Below are 18,341 nucleotides of genomic sequence, written 5' to 3'. Positions count from 1 at the left end.
TATAATAAGCCCGAAAAAGGAGAGCGGCGGGGCTGCATATTATTTCCATTATTATCAAATATATATAGAAAATATATAATGCGATAAGAGCCCTAGATGGATGGAAAAATGGAGTATCCAATAGTGGAGTAAAAAAGTGGCTGACACCTTAGTGATATTAAATGAAAATGACCTAGCCTAACGAATTCAGCTAGTACATATAGAAAGAGAGACGTTTGGAATATCTAAAACAAAAGCGGTTGAGAAGGAAGTGGAAGTGAAATCCGAAGAAGAACCCAGATGATCAAAGAGATAATGACAAAATTTCTGCGTTTATGGAAGGTCCAGAATATTTCTGTAAAACCAAAGAAGAAATTGGTTTTGAATGTGGTATTTTCTATTTTATTTTATGGTGCTAAATCCTACAAACATCTGAAAGGAGTGTAGGGGTTTATGTAAACCACACGTTTGTATAACGACAGTATGTAGTGTAGAATTGTTAGCACAGGTGGTCCTCCCCGCGCACAAAAAATATTAGCTACCGATAAAGAGGAAGATAGATTTTTTTTTTTATAGAACAGGGGGCAAACGGGCAGTAGGCTCACCTGATGTTAAGTGATACCGCCGCCCATGGACACTCTCAATGCCAGAGGGCTCGCGAGTGCGTTGCCGGCTTTCAAGAATTGGTACGCTCTTTTCTTGAAGGATATATAGATGCTCTGGACACGTGGTATTGGAGGCGGATGTTTTATATTCCTTGGACAGCTAAGAAAGAAAATGTGTCAATACTAAGACGGTTACAAATAACAACTCTTCTTTTGACTCTTTGTAACCAACAGATCTTGAGTTTTTTGCGTGTTACATACACGCAGAAAATGTAGAAAAAGTTATCGTGACTGGCAGAGTGGAGGGCACCAGACCTCGAGACCGATCTCTTACTCGCTTGAATGATCAAGGAAAAGCCCTCACAGGTCTTACCATCACTCCGGCAGAGGCTTGCCGTTGACAGGGAATAGTGAGAGGAAGTTGTGCGGCCTCACAAACACAACATTCAGAAATGTAGAGCACGCAGCGAGCACTCTCCTAAACACTAAGATAATGTAAATCGGCCTTAAGAACAATAACTCTACGTAAACCACATAATATTTACTGATATGGTTATTTCCATAACTCGTTTCTTACTTACTCGCGTTATGCGTTTTTCCTCCTAAATAAGAGCTCTCCTCCAGAGCTTTGACCTAGCCTAGCCCCTAAAGGTCTAAATTTATTTAAATTAATTTATAAAGATCACTTCCTCTTTTATTATCGTAAATTGTTTGACGTATACTTTTACTGGTTACTAAATTTATTATTATAATATTATCTTTCTTTATTATATCTTTAAAGATAATCAAAATTATTATAACTTTCCTTACTTTACTCAAATTAGTTATTTATTAAACAGCCATGGCTAAGGTCAGTTTTCCGTACGCCATTGACCATTTTAAGTCTGAGACTGGTACGTTTTTGTTTAATTGATTTGGTGTGATTTTTAATAAAATCTACTGGCGCTCTAAGTTGATAGAAAACATTTTCCATATTAATCCATATTTTCATTAGATGATAAATCAAATATTAATTATATAAATCATTTTAACCGGTAGTAGTCGTAAAAAATCCGCCCGCTTTTCAATCATTAATTCATTTTATGTATATAGGTATAAAGTAGAATTCGGTGAAAGAATTGCCTTTTGAAATACATTAAATTGATTTTTCTAGCCCCATAGTTTTTTGTTTTTTTCCTTCACTCATCTGCAATCAGCCTCTTGGCTTTTATCAGATTATATGACTTTGAAGCAAATAGGCAATGCAAATCCATTGATTTGTTTTCCCTCCGTAACTCGCAAACTATCAAACTGCGGCAAGTGTCTCCCTTCTCAGCCCAAACACGCAGTCCGCCGTTTCCAAGAGTCCCAAAGCTAGGGGGATGACGTTTTGCTGAAGTCTCCTTTTGTATTGTTAGCTTAATCTTTTAATGTCTTCCGCGACAGTGATAATTCTAAATATTTATGGAGTTCAGCATTTCGCTGTGCACACTACTACTTCTTCTAGTACTAATCACATTATTTATTTAATTATTAACATTTCGTTGCATTAACATAATAAAAATAGTATATAACTAAATGAAAAGGAGGGCAACTGGGGGCCTTATTGCTTTCGAGCGATCTCTTCCAGGCAACCACTGTGAAATGAACTATTATTATAAAACTGTTTTATCGCTATCCAAATAATGAAAATAATTACATGTTTTTTTTTTAATTTTCAGATTGTACCCGAGAGCTGGTGCAAGTTGGACCTAAACGCTATGTATTCCCAGGTATATATAAAGAGCTGGCTTCACAATATTACAATTTCGAAGTCCGCCCAGATGATATATTCTTATTAGGATTTCCCAGATCAGGTAAAGGCACATTATAAAAATTCACAACTATTACGACATTATGTTCTACTTAAAAAGTAGACATTTTCGTTTTAATAAAACTTATAACGGATATAAACTTTATACTTTACATTAACCGAAGTTTTGAATCACTAAAAGAACTAAACAAGTGACGATTTTCAATTTTATATTCTTTGGTATGGTATATTAGAAAAATACATTTAGTGGAGTATAAATGCATATTATAGTTTTTGAAGTGAAAACTTCTTACTACACTAATTTTAAGTTTATACACTTTATAATGCTTCCTATCTCATTTTATCCCACGTTAAATGTAATGAATTTGTGTGTCTGTCTCTTTTTACTGTCGCTTTTTCGTTTCATCGACTTTCAAACTTTAATTAATTAAGTTTTTATCAAAACTAAACATTGATATTATTATATTTAAAAATTCAAATAAAATTAATGTAAATAATGTAGAGTCTACTACTACTACAATTAGATAGTAAAAAAGTATAATTTTCATAATATTAATTATAAAACCTTTTAATAATCGTAGTTTTTATCAAAATTAAACTTAAAAATTAAATTTATATTCATCTCATTATCTTGAAACCAAATTTTTTGAAGGTTTCTACCAAGTGTGAATGTGTGCAACATGTCTTTTTTTATCTAGGCGACTATACACCGTAGGTAATTGATAGATCTATTGTTTTATTAATTTAATAGCATTATAGAAGACCTATTAAACATTAAATTATAAAATTGGAGTTGTAACCCAAGTCTAGACAAACAAATTTAGTTGATAATCATAGATATATGAGTTAAAACAGATAACATTATATTACTGAAATAAAAATATAAAGTTTACTAACCTAACCTAACCATTTTTCAATCGTAATCGTTATTTTACACCAAAAACCAGTGTTTAAGCAACCTTTGCACTAGTATTGTTTGGGAAGAATATCGTTTTTAACTTTGTATAGAACAAGTAGTTTTAGAGGTAATTAGTAATTGCGGAATCTATAAATAAAATAAATGTGTTGCAATTATCTGTTATCTTCTAAGTAAAAATTATGTAATATAATTCGGGTAATTCAGTTATAACATTGAAAATGAGTCACATAGAGACATGATCTTATCATATATGATATATAATAATCTGGATTCGCAGATTTAATGACTAATTATATATTAGATTAGATGTACGGAAAGATATGTTTTTCCAAGTATCGGGTCGTTTCTGGGCCAAATTATAGTTGCTTCGGCTTGACACAAAAGAACTGAAACAGACATACACACACATATTATTTTCATTCCAAATAAAAAATGACTTAGCTTAGCTTAGACTTAGTAACGGGACTGGACAACTGCCATTCCCGTTGCCATTGTTGACAGACATGGGGAGAAATTAGTAACGCCAAAAATTTGTCTGGAATTGTATAGGTTGTACCGTGTACGGCAATCAAGGTTTAAAATAATTTACCAAAGATCTTCCAACTAGAGCTTTTAAAATCGACTACTTTTGAAAAAAATATCATTCTAATAATGATTAGTTGAGTGAAACATAATTAATGTTAAATTGATAATGTTATTTTTTTTAAATAATTTGATGACGTAGTCTTAAAATAATATAATAATTGACTTTGATGATGTAATATGTAATCAACTACGTCAAATTCTACCTCTTAATTTAAGACAAATAAGTAAGTAATTAAGACAAATTTGCACGCCATTATGTGTATTATGCGAAATTGTACCACCATCATTCGATCACCATAGTTCAATAGAAGAATTATAATAATATTTTTTAACTATATTCTCGCAAATAAATAATTATTATTTCCTTGACAAATCATTTTTATTCGCACTCCAGGTACAACAAGGTGTCAAGAGGCAATATGGCTGTTAAATAATAATTTAGATTACGAAAAGGCAAAATCGGCTGTTATCGATGACAGGTGTCCTCTATTAGAGTAAGTACATAATATACTTTTTAATCAAACAAAAATTTAATTTTCTACGTGACATCGCGAAACAGGAAAGCATAGATTTACAGATCAAATATCTACGGCAGATAGCGGCTTCTTTTATTATTCTTAATAAACCCTTCTTTTGTCACACCTAGTGTAAAACCTTAATAGAGAACTATAAAAAAAAATCAGAGGCGCCACGACCTTTTCAGGTCTGGGGCTCAGATTTCTGTATCTGTTTCATGATCATTTGTTAATGTAATAGGCAAGTAGGTGATCAGACTCCTGTGCCTGTCGTACGCCGTCGACTTTTTGCCGTTCGAGCGAATGTTAAATGCGCACATAGTAAGAAAGTCCATTGGTCGAACCTACGACCAGGATGAGAATCGCACTCTGAAGCCACTAGGCCAACACTGCTTAATAGACAACTGAGTTAACACTTATATTATTTTTTCAAAAGAAACCGTTTCTATTCTTCTTCTATTCTATTCTTTTAATAATGTGGGACTGCGTCAGCTTTAGCGCCATTCGAATTCGTGTTTTTTACAATGACTCTTTTATTTATTAAATTAAAAACTACTATTCGACGGAGAATTGAACATTGTATATTAAACTACTTTACAAAAGTGCAGTAAGCTCACCTGATGTTAATTGGTACCGCCGCCCATGGACACTCTCAATTCTAGGGAGCTCGCAAGTGCGTTGCCGGCCTTTTAAGAATTGGTACGCTCTATTATTTTCTCTAAGTCGAATTGGTTCGGAAATACTTCAGTAGGCAGCTGTTTCCACATAGTGGTGGTGCGCGGCAAAAACTGCCTTGAAAAACGCTCAGTTTTATTTAATATACCTAATATTAAAACTTCACAGATTAGAGATACAGTATTCTACTCTTTTGGTATCTGAAAATAATCTAGACGATGACCTACTACATAAAGCTGCACCTTTAATTTCTCTTCCGAAAGCTACATCACCTAGGTTCATAAAAAGCCACATGCCACTCACTCTGTTACCACCTTCTCTTCTTGATACAACAAAAGTATATCTTATGTACTACTATATTGTACTGAATTAAATTAAATTCCACCAATACATCCAAATCATATTCTTTTGATTACTTATCATGCATTTATTTAATCGTAGATATTTGAAATATTGTTTTTTATTTCCAAAATATTTAGTATTTCATTACAAAAGATTGAATACAACGACACCTTGTGTTGTAAGAAACATATTTTTTACTAAGTATATAGACGAACACTATTAAATTGATGATCTTTTGATGTGACAATGCTAATTATAATGTATTTTCCAGGTTGTGTACTTGGCGAGAGATCCAAGGGACGTAGCCGTATCGTATTACAACATTTTAAAACTGAAATTGTTTAAAGACATTGATTTCGAACAGTATTGGAATGATTTTCGAAATGGCGAAAGTAAGTTCTCTCATTTCAACTTAAGGGAAAGATTAAAATGGCGGGGCTTTGAGGATGACAATTTAACTCGAAAGACTAACGATGACAGTTGTCGTTTGTTTTTTGTCAAATGACAGCCTTGTAAGTCGTGTCTATGATTGCACTAGCCATATAGTCCTTTTCATGAAAGAAGTCCCCCAGACGCGGCGCTGCAATCGCATTACGTAATGTTGCCATTTATGAGTAAAAAATTTACCTATTTTATTTACATTTAGCAGATGTAATTTATCAAATAATATTATTTTCTGCATGTAAAAAGTTTGCATTTCTGTTATGTAAAAATTATATTTTTATTTACTTATATTAACGGTGTTCTACCTACGTACATGGAAAAGATGAGAAAATAGGGTAAAGAAAAGCAATACAATTTTTTATTCAGAGTTTTAGTGCATAATTGTTGGGTTACAATTTTTTTCGAAGTACACGCCGCTATTATACCTTCGTTTGTAATTCTTGTTACAGTTTTTTCTGACACACCTGCAATTAAATTATGAACAATTAAAAATAATAGTAACTTTAAGTTTATAATGCTTATGTAATATGTAACATTTGTTTTAATTTCAGTTACCTAGCTTCATCACGTTATGTATTTATTCAATTTTGTCGCAAAAACTAATTTAAATCATAAAAGTCCCATCAATACAGCAAAAAATTATTAAATGGCAACTCTAAAAAGTACCTCTTATGGCGGCACCTCTCTTCCGAACATTGTTTAGTGGTATTAAAACACCTTGATTCTTATGTTCCGCTTCACAGAACTCTTTCACCTTTAATATCATTTCTCGAGCCGAACTTTTTACAACTTTTGGCATTGTAAACAATCTTTAAAATGCACTAAGCTAGTTAAAAATTCACAAAAATCTACCACAACAAACGAACTTGATAACATCGACGAATGACAACATTGCCGACCTGTCAAATTTAGTTCCAAAAATCACCGCGGGACTTCTTTCATGAAAAGCACTATACTATCTATACTCAGTTGACTATTGATTAGTTTTTTTTTTAATTTCCTTTTTTTAGAAACTTTAAATTTTTTGCTTACTTATATATGCACTTTTTTGTTATCATTCAGTATGAGTTTGCTGTGGAATGGAAGCCTGGTTATCCATATCACAGGTTCTAACCTAGCTTGGAAACCAGTCTCCCAATACCTTTCTTAATTGTAATCGTTGTGTCTGTTTCAAATGTTGATGGGATTGAATTGAATGGGAGAAAAAAAAGAATTATTTCTTACTTACGAGTATTACTCATACCAGTTTGAAGCATTAAACTTTGGCGAATGCTGATTTTTTATATGTTAGATCTGACCCGAATAATCATCAATCTTCATACAAACATTGTTTGTTAACGTTATGGCCAGTAACGATCCTGCTTTTTACGTATACATGTATATCGGATACCGTAAATTACGTCATCACAGCTAAGCTGCTAGATTAGATATATGTCGGAGAAATATCGTCACTATTATAAAATTTATACCATGACGATTCCAATATCACAATACATTTAATGTATTGTGATATTGGAATCGTCATGGTCGTCATGTGGGTCTTCTTATAGTGCCATCTCCTTGCGAAGGTTGGCTAGTTTAATTTTGGATACCGCGCTTCTTAACAATGACTTGGTGCTTTGACCAATAAATTGTCTTAAGTTTTTCAACCAGGACTTGCGTCTGCGGCCAGGTCTCCTTCTACCTGCCACTTTGCCTTGTATTATTAGTTGAAGGAGCTTGTATTTTTCGGAGTTACGCAAAACGTGTCCGAAATAAGTCATGTAGGTACAATGTTTATTGTTTAATTTAGATTGATTTCTTCTAACACTTCAAATAAACTATATCAAGCAGCGAGTTCCGAGCACCAACCTCACTTTTAATCACAATCCCAACTCGGCCCAACCTGAGAGGTTGATACCACACTGAGCAGTGCGTTCAATGTCACAACAATATTCGTGCTTTTATTCGTTAATTAATGATTCCAAACTACTAAATAATAACAATCAAATCTAATCCAAATAAATGATGATTCTTAAAAAGTAGTGTGATATTGAATTCCTAGAGTTCAGACGTAAACAATACGACCTGATCTTTTACACGCCATTTGTAACGATTTTGTTGACTGTTGACTTGCTGTCGCTTTTACTATTTCACACCCCTTCTTCATACAAAACAATGCAAATCCAACTATTTCCAATTCCTCGATCTAACACTATTTACGTAACTCAGTCATGTATCGTATACCTTCAAATTATAACACAATTTTTCTAGTTATATGTATAAATCTTTTTATATATAATTCTTCTGTGAGTGTGTATGTCACTGAACTTCTCTCAAACGACTGGACCGATTTTGATGAAATTTTTTGTGTGTGTTCAAGGGGATCTGGGAATGGTTTAGATTCACAAATCAGCCCGGCAGGTGGCGCTGCAGCCGGTACTTTCATACTTTAATGTCCTAATAGCTTGAAATATCATGCAGGACAACGTCTGTGGGGTCCACTAGTATATTATAAAAATCTCTGGTATCCTTTATTAGATATAACGGCTTTGTTATTTCTCTTTTATATTTAAATATATTACAATGATCAATGCATCTTACAATTATTTATATAAGTAGGTAATTATTGTTAACTGTGTTTTGTGCCTATGTTTGAATATGTAGGTATTTCTTTTTGGTTCGTTTTGTGTATAATGTAATTGTTTAAATACTCGTATTGTATAATAAGTAGCTTAGCAAGTAGTAAATAGTGAGCTAAGCATCAAATACTTTTTTATTTTATTTTCATTATAGTTCATATTTTCAGTTATTCTGACACCGATATTTGAGCACATCAAGGAAGCTTGGGAACAAAGAAATCATCCTAATCTCTTCTTCCTGACTTACGAGGACATGACAAAAGTAAGTATTTTTTTATTATTACCATGCCTCCTGCTGATAGAAGATAAATCTTTGTTTTTAATTTATTTTATTATTATTAATTACTTAAGATGTCATGTGAAACATGGTGTAATGGTTGCAGCACCTTAAAAACGTTGTGTAAAACAATAAACTTGGCGATTAAAAAGAGTGGCGGAGGGTTTATTGCCACTTCTTCTCTTCCGTTCTATGCCCTTGATTTGAATTTTGAATTTGATAAAATAATTATTAATCTACTGTTTTTATTTAAGTAAAGATGGTAAATAAAAAATTTAGATAGTGAAAGAAGTTTTGTTTTTGTTATATTTTATGTTTGTTATTAGTAATAAGTAATTTAATGGTACGAGTAGTATATCTATTAGTAATTTATCATGGGCTAACTAAAGGATTTTATTATGCGCTTTAAGAACTTTCTATCAGAAATGCTTATCTACAGTATTTAATAATAATAACCAGTGGAGCCACGACCTTTTTAGGTCTGGGCTTCAGATCTGTATCTGTTTCATGATCCTTTCTTGCAGTCGGGTAAAAATATTTTTCGTGATTCTATATCAAAACTTTGTCGACGGCTTATGATAATCTAAGCGGTTTAATAAGGAATGGATTTGAATTGGAATCTGTAATAAAAAGTGTGCATACAGGGTCTCTGTCAAAATAATATTGCATTTTGGTTAGTTAATAGTGAATTTATTAATTTACTTTCTCGTAGGATCTGCCTTCAACTCTTCGACAAATGTCCCAGTTCTTCGGTAAGAAATACACGGAGGAACAGATCCGTGGTCTGTGCAAGCATCTCAGTTTTGACAATTTCAAGTCAAATAAATGTGTCAATGGCGAACAAACTTTACTGAAAACATACGGAGTTATCAATGATGGAGTGAATTCCTTTATAAGAAGAGGTATTTTTAGCAATTTTTTTAAAAGTATCTCTATATGAATATAAAATTCCCGTGTCACAATTTTCGTTCCCATACTCCAACAAAACGGCTCGACCAAATCTTATGAAATTTTTTATGCTTATCTTTCAAACCCTTAAGTGATAAGGGGTATCCACCACAATTATTTTTTTATTTTTCCTATTTTTTATGATACAGCATACAAAAATACATACAACCCCAATTTTTAACCCCTCTACGATCAACCCCTATTTTTTATTATTGTATTGAACTAAATGTTTCCTAGAAATAATACATATACATACATGGAAAAACAACGTTTGCCGGGCCAGCTAGTAATTCTATAAAATCGGTTTTGTATTTTTAAACATAAGATTTATTAAACGTAGGCAAAGAACAATCTAACTTGCATTTTTATGTGTTGATTTTAACCTACATTGATAAGAAATATGACGTATTTCCAGGTAAGATCGGGGGTTGGGAAGATTACTTCAGTGACGAGTTAAAAAGAAATGCTGAGCAATGGATGGCTGAAAACCTTGCCGGCACCGACTTGCCTTTTGTAATTTAATAAACATAATGTATATTTGTGATATTGTCTTAAAAATAAACGTATTATCAACACACATGTTTTTTATTAATTCCTACTTTCAAACTATTAAGAGCTAAAACCTAAATTCCCAATTAAATAATCCTCACTCCGTCGGTCATCGCTCAACAACTGCCGATTCTTAAGGCAGTTCTTGCCATGCACCAGCTATGAGGAACCAGCAACCCACTGAAGTATTTCCGAACTTATTAGACTAAGGGTCTGTTTCACAATATACGGATAAGTTCTACATAAGTTCCAAAGTAGCTATTTATTACTTATTGGTAGGATAAACACTATTATTGCGTTTCACGACTGTCAGATAGCGCTATTCGTCACATAAAGTCCATCATAAATTATGAGTCCGATTTAATGTCAAATAGCACAACTTATCTTCCAAATAATTTATGTGTTGCATAGCTATTCGGTACTTTATCCATACATTGTGAAACTGAGTAAAATTCTTAAAGGCCCTTGTGAGCCTTTTGGCAATATGAGTGTCTATGGGCCCGCCGCCCAACACGTTATGTGTTGTAACACATAACAACAGCTGATATAAAATGAAATACCAGGAGCTCATGCTCGAAATGTAAGTATATTCATATATACTTACACTTCGTTGTACATAAAAAGGCGGATGACTTGTCGCTTTCGAGCGATCCCTTTCAGGTAACCACTGTGAGAAAAAAATTGGATAAGGTGAGCTCAAGTAGTGCAAAAAAAACTCAAAATATATTTATTCTTGTAGGTAAACAAGTACAAATATGAATTGTCAAGTTAAATTAATTGTAAATTAACATTTACTACCAGTTCGCAAGTCAAGGGCGTAGAGCGTGTATGAAGAACTGGCAAGAAACTTTCCGCCACTCTTTTAATCGCTAAGTATTGCAAACATAAGACATAAATCACTTAGACTAAACTAATGGAACAAAACAATTAAAACATATGTAAACAGTGAAAGGGACAATAAAAAAGTACACACGAAAAAGAAAAAAGGCACATGAATCACGATGGTAAATATATATGGTGGAGTTGAGTAGTTTATGTATCAATTTTGAAAGATCGATACACGATTTAAATAACTTCGCTTGAAAAAATGACATCCAAACATAGCCAATTTTTGACACTTTGAATTTAATTTATGACGAAAATGTATATAGATAATTTTGAAATTTACACGATATATTTTATCACAAGCCAAATAATCCATTTCAGAAAAAAAATTGATAAAAGTACATTAATTTAATGTTTTACATAACTAAAACACCTCTGGAACAGCCAGCATTCATTTCTTGAAGTGCACTTAAAGGTTATCGTCGTTCGTCATAATATGTTTAATGTTGCCATTGTTTGGAATGTCAGTCCTTGCATTGAAATTTTTTAATGTATTTATATTACAGAATAATACAATAAACTCATAACGTGATACATTAGAAAACCGTTGTTTGTATAAATTTAATCAAAGCAATTTTGTTAAGGAACGCGACAAATGCATGTAAAATAGTTGTTCAATTTACTTTTTATGTTGGTTAACGTAAGTCTAAATATCGCTCGCTCACTACAACTGAATAATATAAATATATATATATATATAACAACTAAATATTACCTATATGAATAATGTTTTTTTGAGTTGTGGTAAATATGGTAATATGGTAAATATGGTCTCTAGATACCTGCCCTGCCATTCTGTAACTCACTTTTCGAACTCACACGGCGGTTTTCACATCGGCGGTCATAAACAATAAACTACAAGCTCCCACCTTTTCAGAATACCAAATCATAAAATGATTGCTTCACGACTGATTTCAGAGCGAAATCAGTCGTGAAATCACGGAAAGTGAGTTACAGAATCGCAGGGCTGGCATCAACATTTTACAACTTTGAGCTTTGTGCCGACTACATATTCTTACTAGGGTTTCCTCGATTCCTTAAATATTAAATTTATTTATTTGCAAGACAACCGAGGCTGTAAATAAATATGCCTAATAATACACTTATATTATTATAAGTAATACATACATCTGATAAGATAAATAGATAAGTCTAAACAATTAAAGTCATTTATCTTCAATAGCTCAGTATCAAATAAACACCAATGGAAAAGTACAGATTTCCTTACGATATAGAAGACTTCAAAGATGGTAGACGTAAGTTATATTTGTATTCTTTTTTTTCATAGAAACTAATTTAGTCGAATTTCATCTTTTTTAGTGAAGTCTTTTGTCTCTGTCAAATTTTTTTTACGCTGTGATTAAAAGAAACAGACGAAACGGTGCATTTATAGTATTTTTTTTAAAACAATTCATTTATTTGAACTTGCGTTTTTTCTTTAAAAAAGCGTAGATTTAGGTGATTTTTATTTAAGTTACTAAGCGATTGCAGTTGCTCTCCTTTTTATTTAATTATGTCATTTGTACTATATTAATGTATATGCAACGAAGTGTTAATATATAAATAAATAAATATTGAAATTATAGATTTTATTTTAATTTGTAATCGGGCTTCAAAAGGGCTCCTTCGAGAAGAGACAAGTTTTCTAAACTATAAACAAAATTACGTATTGCGCTAAAAACTTTTTTAAAATTTCTTACATCTTTGGGACGTTTCCGCCTCTAAGTAGTCATTAAGCCCACAATAAACTTATACCCATAGTTTCGTTCATATTTTTCAGCGTGGGACTCGATAAGAGTGGGGCCTAAGCGCTATGTGGTCTCTAGTACATACAGGGACCTGGCATCGGAATTTTACAACTTTGAGCTTCGTCCAGATGACGTATTCTTACTCGGATTTCCTCGATCTGGTAAATTTGAGATTCTCATAACTAAGGTTAATTTTTTTACGCAATAGGCGGCAAACGGGCATGAGGGTCACCTGATATTAAGTGATACCGCCGCCCATGGACACTTATTTAGCCTTTATTTATAAACGTAAAAAACTACTAAAGGTCCTTACAGGTCTTACTACCCAACCCCTGAGGCTCACCAAAAACAGGCAATTCTGAAATTAAAGGACGACGACAATAACACGACCTTCAGAAATGAAGAGCGCGACTGACAAAGAAGAATAGAGAGATAAAAAATTTAGTCTCTTAGTGTAATAGGGGACAGGCTTTCTTTTGGAAGCGGACATAATACCACATTATGTAATATAAGCAAATACATTTATTATGAATTTAAATTTAAATTAAAAAAAAAAACCTAAATAATTTGATTGGTTTAGACGAAACTTTTTATAGAGCAGTGTTTCCCAACCTGGGAAACAAAGGAAAAACATGATTAGGTCATCATTAATTAATAAACGATATTATCATTTATTTAATTAATATTAATTAATAAACGATATTTTTTACGAATAAGGCTAAGGTGGCGCATGGCACAAAAAAGGTCGGGAAGAACTGGTATAGAGTATTTTCAAGATAAACTCAAGCACCTATAAGTGCAACACGGCACACCGTCTTACCATTTCACAATCTTTACTATTAACAAGAGATAATATTAACTGCGCATAAACTACGAATTATCTTCATACTAATAATACAGTCAAAACCGTTTACGACGACATCGTTTAGCGATCAAAAATAGTAGAACCGCGAACACAGAAATTGTCTATGGTTGGAGCTGGCTGGACATACGTTAAAAAAATTAAATCTGAACAATTATCTAGGCAGCGTTGGCCTAGCGTGCGACTCTCATCCCTGAGGTAGGCTGTGCACCAATGGACTTTCTTTCTATGTGCGCATTTAACATTCGCTCGAACGGTGAACGGAAAACATCGTGAGGAAACCGACACGTCTTAGACCCAAAAAGTCCACGGCGTGTCAGGCACAGGAGGCTGATCACCTACTTGCCTATTAGATTGAAAAATCATCATGAAACAGATTCAGAAATCTGAGGCCCAGACCTAAAGAAGTTATAGCGCCACTGTTTTTTTTTTAGTTATCTAAGCAAAGTTGAAACAAAGATTTTTTTACATTGTGCCTGTGTAAAGAAACGTTCTCTCCCCCCATAATATTGGACATATAAATCTAATAAGAAATGTTTAAATTTTCAAGGAACAACGAGGTGTCAGGAGGCCATATGGCTTATAAACAACAACTTGGACTATGAAAAGTCTAAATCAATTGTTATAGATGACCGATGCCCGTTCCTGGAGTACGTACTCATATTACATAGTTTCGTCATATTATTTTAAAGTGATTGCTCACGCCATCCAAGTACCTATCGTCCTCTCTGTTCACTCGTTTACCATTTTATTTTTTGTCCTTATCGCACCCATTCCTGTAACACCACTTTTCTTGCCATACTGTGAAGGAGGTTCGCGAGACGCGAGATCTCGCTTGTTGGTTTGCGCTTGTGCTTACGCTTTTGTTTTATGGTCTTCTCCCACGGAGACAAGGTAAGAGACGGAGGACTAACGGCGAGTGGTGTTTTCGTATTTTACGCCGCATTCCACTTGCCCTGCGGTCTGCTTTTCTGTCTTCGCCGCAACATCATTATTGTTAGCTAATGTCCTTTGATTGTTGTAATATTTAATAAACTTATATTCCTTTCGTGTCTGAAAGTCCACGAGCAACTGATATACCTATAAACAAAATATCGTCTAAGCTTGCGCTGTTCTCTTGTAAAAAACTTAATTCCTTGAACGGTTGTAGCGTAACTAATTATTAATTTGCTATTTTAACACTTTACAGCTTAGAGGTGCAGTTTCCTACTCCATTTTCCTCTGAAAATAGTGAGTTTCAAAATGCGGGAGAGAATCATTTATTGAAAAAGGTTATATCACCTCTGAAATCGCTACCAAATGCACCTTCACCGAGATTCATAAAATCTCACTTACCGCTCTCACTGTTGCCGCCGAACCTTCTTGATACCACCAAGGTATTTAAACATTATCTTTACTTTTATTTTTTAAAAATGTGTGTGTACTAATATGTACACGCGTTAGAAGTTATACTTCTTTGGCGTAACAAGATGAAAATGTTTTGAAAATTATTATCATTCGCCTTATTCTACGTTTGTAGAAATAACGACACTAACAATAGAAAAAAAAATACTCTCATCATTTCTCCCTAACGCGCCAAAAGAAGTATAACTTCAAAAATACTAAAATGATGACTATAGCTGACTTCAAAGTATCGGTTTTTTGTGACCTTGTGCGCGCGCATCGTAAAAATTTACTATAATTTTCCATAACGCGCCAAAAGAAGTATAACTTCAAATATTGAAGGCGATTCCGCCGCTTACAGCCACAATGAGTGCTCTAGCAAACGCAGACGGGTTACAAGCACCACTAACTTTAATGAAGTGGTAACAGAAGTCATCATAGTTCTTTGAGGGGATCGTATTGATTAAAAGTAATTCAACTAAGACAAGACTTCTACAATATTAATTCATTTTTAAAGTTTCATTTGTAATATTTTGATAAACATTGCTCCTTTTGAATTGTTTTTTAAAAAGTCGAAATTGTTATTTGATCTTCAGGTCGTATACATAGCACGAGATCCACGAGATGTAGCGGTATCCTACTATTACCTTATGAAACACCTTCTTCCTAATGACATGGGGTTTGAGAAGTATTGGGGTGCTTTCCGAGATGACAAAAGTAAGTGTTTTGTCATCTGTTAGTGTTAAACAATACATGAATCATGACGCGTTTCATTTCATTATTATTGGTTAAAGGAACGACGGAATCTTGGACTTTTGGCTTTTTTAATCACAAACAAGCTAAACGTGCCCTTATTAGTTCTTGTTTTCAAACAGTACAATGACATCATACCCAAACAAAAAAAAAACGCGCTAATAAAGTTATTCCGACCGCTAAAGACTTCTCATCGATTGCCACTGGGGCCTTCGGGCCAGTCAGTGCTTATGTCGCAGCCAACTAGCTTAATCCGCCGTTCAATCAACAGCATAGCCTCCTAACAAAACAGCGCCGTTTAACTAGCGGCCTGAAAGATATTCAGCCATTTAATCATACAGCTAGGCTAATGACTTGAATTGATGACGTTACATTACTTGACTATTCTGTTCATTTCAATTTTGTTCTAACTCCTTCCTACTTGCAGACGCTTTATAGACAGCTTGGAGTACCAAGCTGTCAGTAAAGCGTCGGCAAACAAACAAATTTGATGACATTTTCCAAAGTTTGAATGAAAAATAGTATGAAAGAGTGTAGTGACACTCTTATTAACTCTTATTATTCTCAGTTAAATATAAATAAATACTTTCTTATTTCAGATATTTCATCTTTTTTATTTCTGCCACATGGTCAGAAGTATATCGTACGAATGGCCTGAGCATTAGTAGCTTGAGCAGCCTGTTTATTAAATGTTATAACAAACGCTACGGCTGAATCAGGCCGCTAGTTAAACGTCGCTGTTTAGTTAAAAGGCTAGGCTATTAATTAAACGGCTTATTAAGCTTGGCTGCGACACTTATACTGCATAAAAGAGCATAACATACTTCCTCTGTTGTTTGTATCTGACTTCAAAAGAGAAGGATTTCAATTCGACTGGTATTTTAAACGTTATATTACAGTAAATTTAAATTGTTATTTACGTTCATAAGCGTAGAACTCACATTAATATATTTGGACCTTTATATAACATTCTAACCCCGAACTAAACGTCACTTAAATAACTTTTTCTCTTTTCTTTTTCTTAATTTAGTCCTTCTAACACCGATATTTGAACACATCAAAGAGGCTTGGGGACAAAGAGATCATCCTAATATGGTTTTCCTCACTTACGAAGATATGTCAAAAGTAAGTGTTTATTTTTATAATTCGCAGCGAGTTATGTTCAAAGCCCAACCAAAAATACTTTTTTTTAAATATGTAGTGTTCGTTCAAAAGATTTACAATAATTATAAAGTAGTAATACTTTCACTTTAAAATGCTAGTACTAAAGTAGCGCCATGATTTATAAAAAATAAATAAATTGCACCATTTTAACTAGTCTCTTTAAAGTAGCATAAACAAAAATAGACTATAGAGGACTAATCTCTAATTAATTTATTATCAGGACATGGCTTCGACTCTTCGCACTTCTTCAGAATACACATTCCAATCATTTTAAATGACGGATTCGATCGACCACGCATAGCATATGATTTGATAAGTTCGTTTATTTGTTGGATTCTGTTCTTTCGCTATGCTGTCAGTTACATAACTACGAAAATGTCCTTTATTAACTCTTCATCAGACTTGGAAAGATATTGAATTATCTTCAATCAAAATCAAAAATTTCTTTATTAAGTAAATAGTCTTAAATCTATATATAGTACATCCCTTTTAAGTTAGGGATGAACGCTCTTTCCTAATGTTAATACTTAATCTACTTAATAAAGCGAAACAGTGTAGGTACTGAAATAGGTAATTAATTATATTCTTAATCATATCTTAAGTGAACTATTGTCAAAAATGGAAGGAGTCAGCGCACGTGTAGCATAACAAACACTATTTATTAAAAAAAGGTGTTTTATTATATTAGTTGAGTAATTAAGGTGGAAACATACTACTAAAACGCGACGCGACGTGTCGTGTCTACACCCGATGTCCATCGTGCACATTACCAACACGCGACACCACGACACGCTTGCAAATTCAGAATTCATTTGACTGAAAATAGTATAAGGTGTTCAGCTTCTACTTCTACTTCTGTATTTTCTCTTTCTGATGTCATAACTTTTAGAATCTTATTTATGTTTGGAATAATTTTGTTACCAGTTATATTTATTGGAGTATTCAGAAAAAACAGAATATTGTTTCACCAACTCAATTTATTGTTCGTCGTTCATTTCGCCAAGTAAATCCAAAAATATCTAAGTATATAAATTGACATTCGTGTCAAAAACTCGAAAGACTGACGCATGGCGTCATCATCACAACAACCACAACACGCCGATCCAAATCGATTGGATGTTACCGCGTGTGATCACATGGCGTGTTGTCTATGTGCATCTGACCATATACTCCAGTCAAATTACGAAATAAATAAACATGAGCGAACACAGTTTGGGGATTTTGAGGATCGATAGGGGGATGTATTCTGAGCATAAATTCCAATTTGAGGGGTTGTACTGAGGTCAGCTCAAGGT

The 18,341-nt window shown here is 33.4% G+C and overlaps 2 protein-coding genes across 2 annotated transcripts; both read left to right on the top strand.

Moving 5' to 3' along the window:
• Window positions 1-1,408: 1,408 nt before the first annotated feature.
• LOC125049746 (sulfotransferase 1E1-like) lies at window positions 1,409-10,268 on the top strand. The gene is made up of 8 exons (XM_047649184.1): window positions 1,409-1,477; window positions 2,285-2,419; window positions 4,275-4,374; window positions 5,239-5,407; window positions 5,684-5,804; window positions 8,645-8,739; window positions 9,467-9,656; window positions 10,118-10,268. Exons 1-8 carry the CDS (start codon window positions 1,426-1,428, stop codon window positions 10,222-10,224), a joined length of 969 nt encoding a protein of 322 aa, XP_047505140.1. The 5' UTR covers window positions 1,409-1,425; the 3' UTR covers window positions 10,225-10,268.
• A 1,993-nt stretch (window positions 10,269-12,261) lies between these two features.
• On the top strand, window positions 12,262-17,320 carry LOC125049745 (luciferin sulfotransferase-like). Its single transcript, XM_047649183.1, has 7 exons — window positions 12,262-12,392; window positions 12,917-13,045; window positions 14,297-14,396; window positions 14,936-15,122; window positions 15,726-15,846; window positions 16,913-17,007; window positions 17,267-17,320. Exons 1-7 carry the CDS (start codon window positions 12,341-12,343, stop codon window positions 17,318-17,320), a joined length of 738 nt encoding a protein of 245 aa, XP_047505139.1. The 5' UTR covers window positions 12,262-12,340.
• Window positions 17,321-18,341: the final 1,021 nt, after the last annotated feature.

The sequence above is a fragment of the Pieris napi genome, chromosome 5 (assembly GCF_905475465.1).
Source record: "Pieris napi chromosome 5, ilPieNapi1.2, whole genome shotgun sequence".
Taxonomy (NCBI): domain Eukaryota; kingdom Metazoa; phylum Arthropoda; class Insecta; order Lepidoptera; family Pieridae; genus Pieris; species Pieris napi.
The sequence above is the reverse complement of the archived record's forward strand: the minus strand, read 5'-3'. Positions and strand labels throughout refer to the sequence as shown.

Coding starts and splice junctions, on each gene's coding strand:
- LOC125049746 (XM_047649184.1), top strand. CDS start 1,426: ATGGCTAAGGTCAGTTTTCCGTACGCCATTGACCATTTTAAGTCTGAG. Junction 1,478..2,284: donor CCATTTTAAGTCTGAGACTG/GTACGTTTTTGT, acceptor TTTAATTTTCAG/ATTGTACCCGAGAGCTGGTG. Junction 2,420..4,274: donor ATTAGGATTTCCCAGATCAG/GTAAAGGCACAT, acceptor TTCGCACTCCAG/GTACAACAAGGTGTCAAGAG.
- LOC125049745 (XM_047649183.1), top strand. CDS start 12,341: ATGGAAAAGTACAGATTTCCTTACGATATAGAAGACTTCAAAGATGGT. Junction 12,393..12,916: donor AGACTTCAAAGATGGTAGAC/GTAAGTTATATT, acceptor CATATTTTTCAG/CGTGGGACTCGATAAGAGTG. Junction 15,847..16,912: donor TGCTTTCCGAGATGACAAAA/GTAAGTGTTTTG, acceptor TTCTTAATTTAG/TCCTTCTAACACCGATATTT.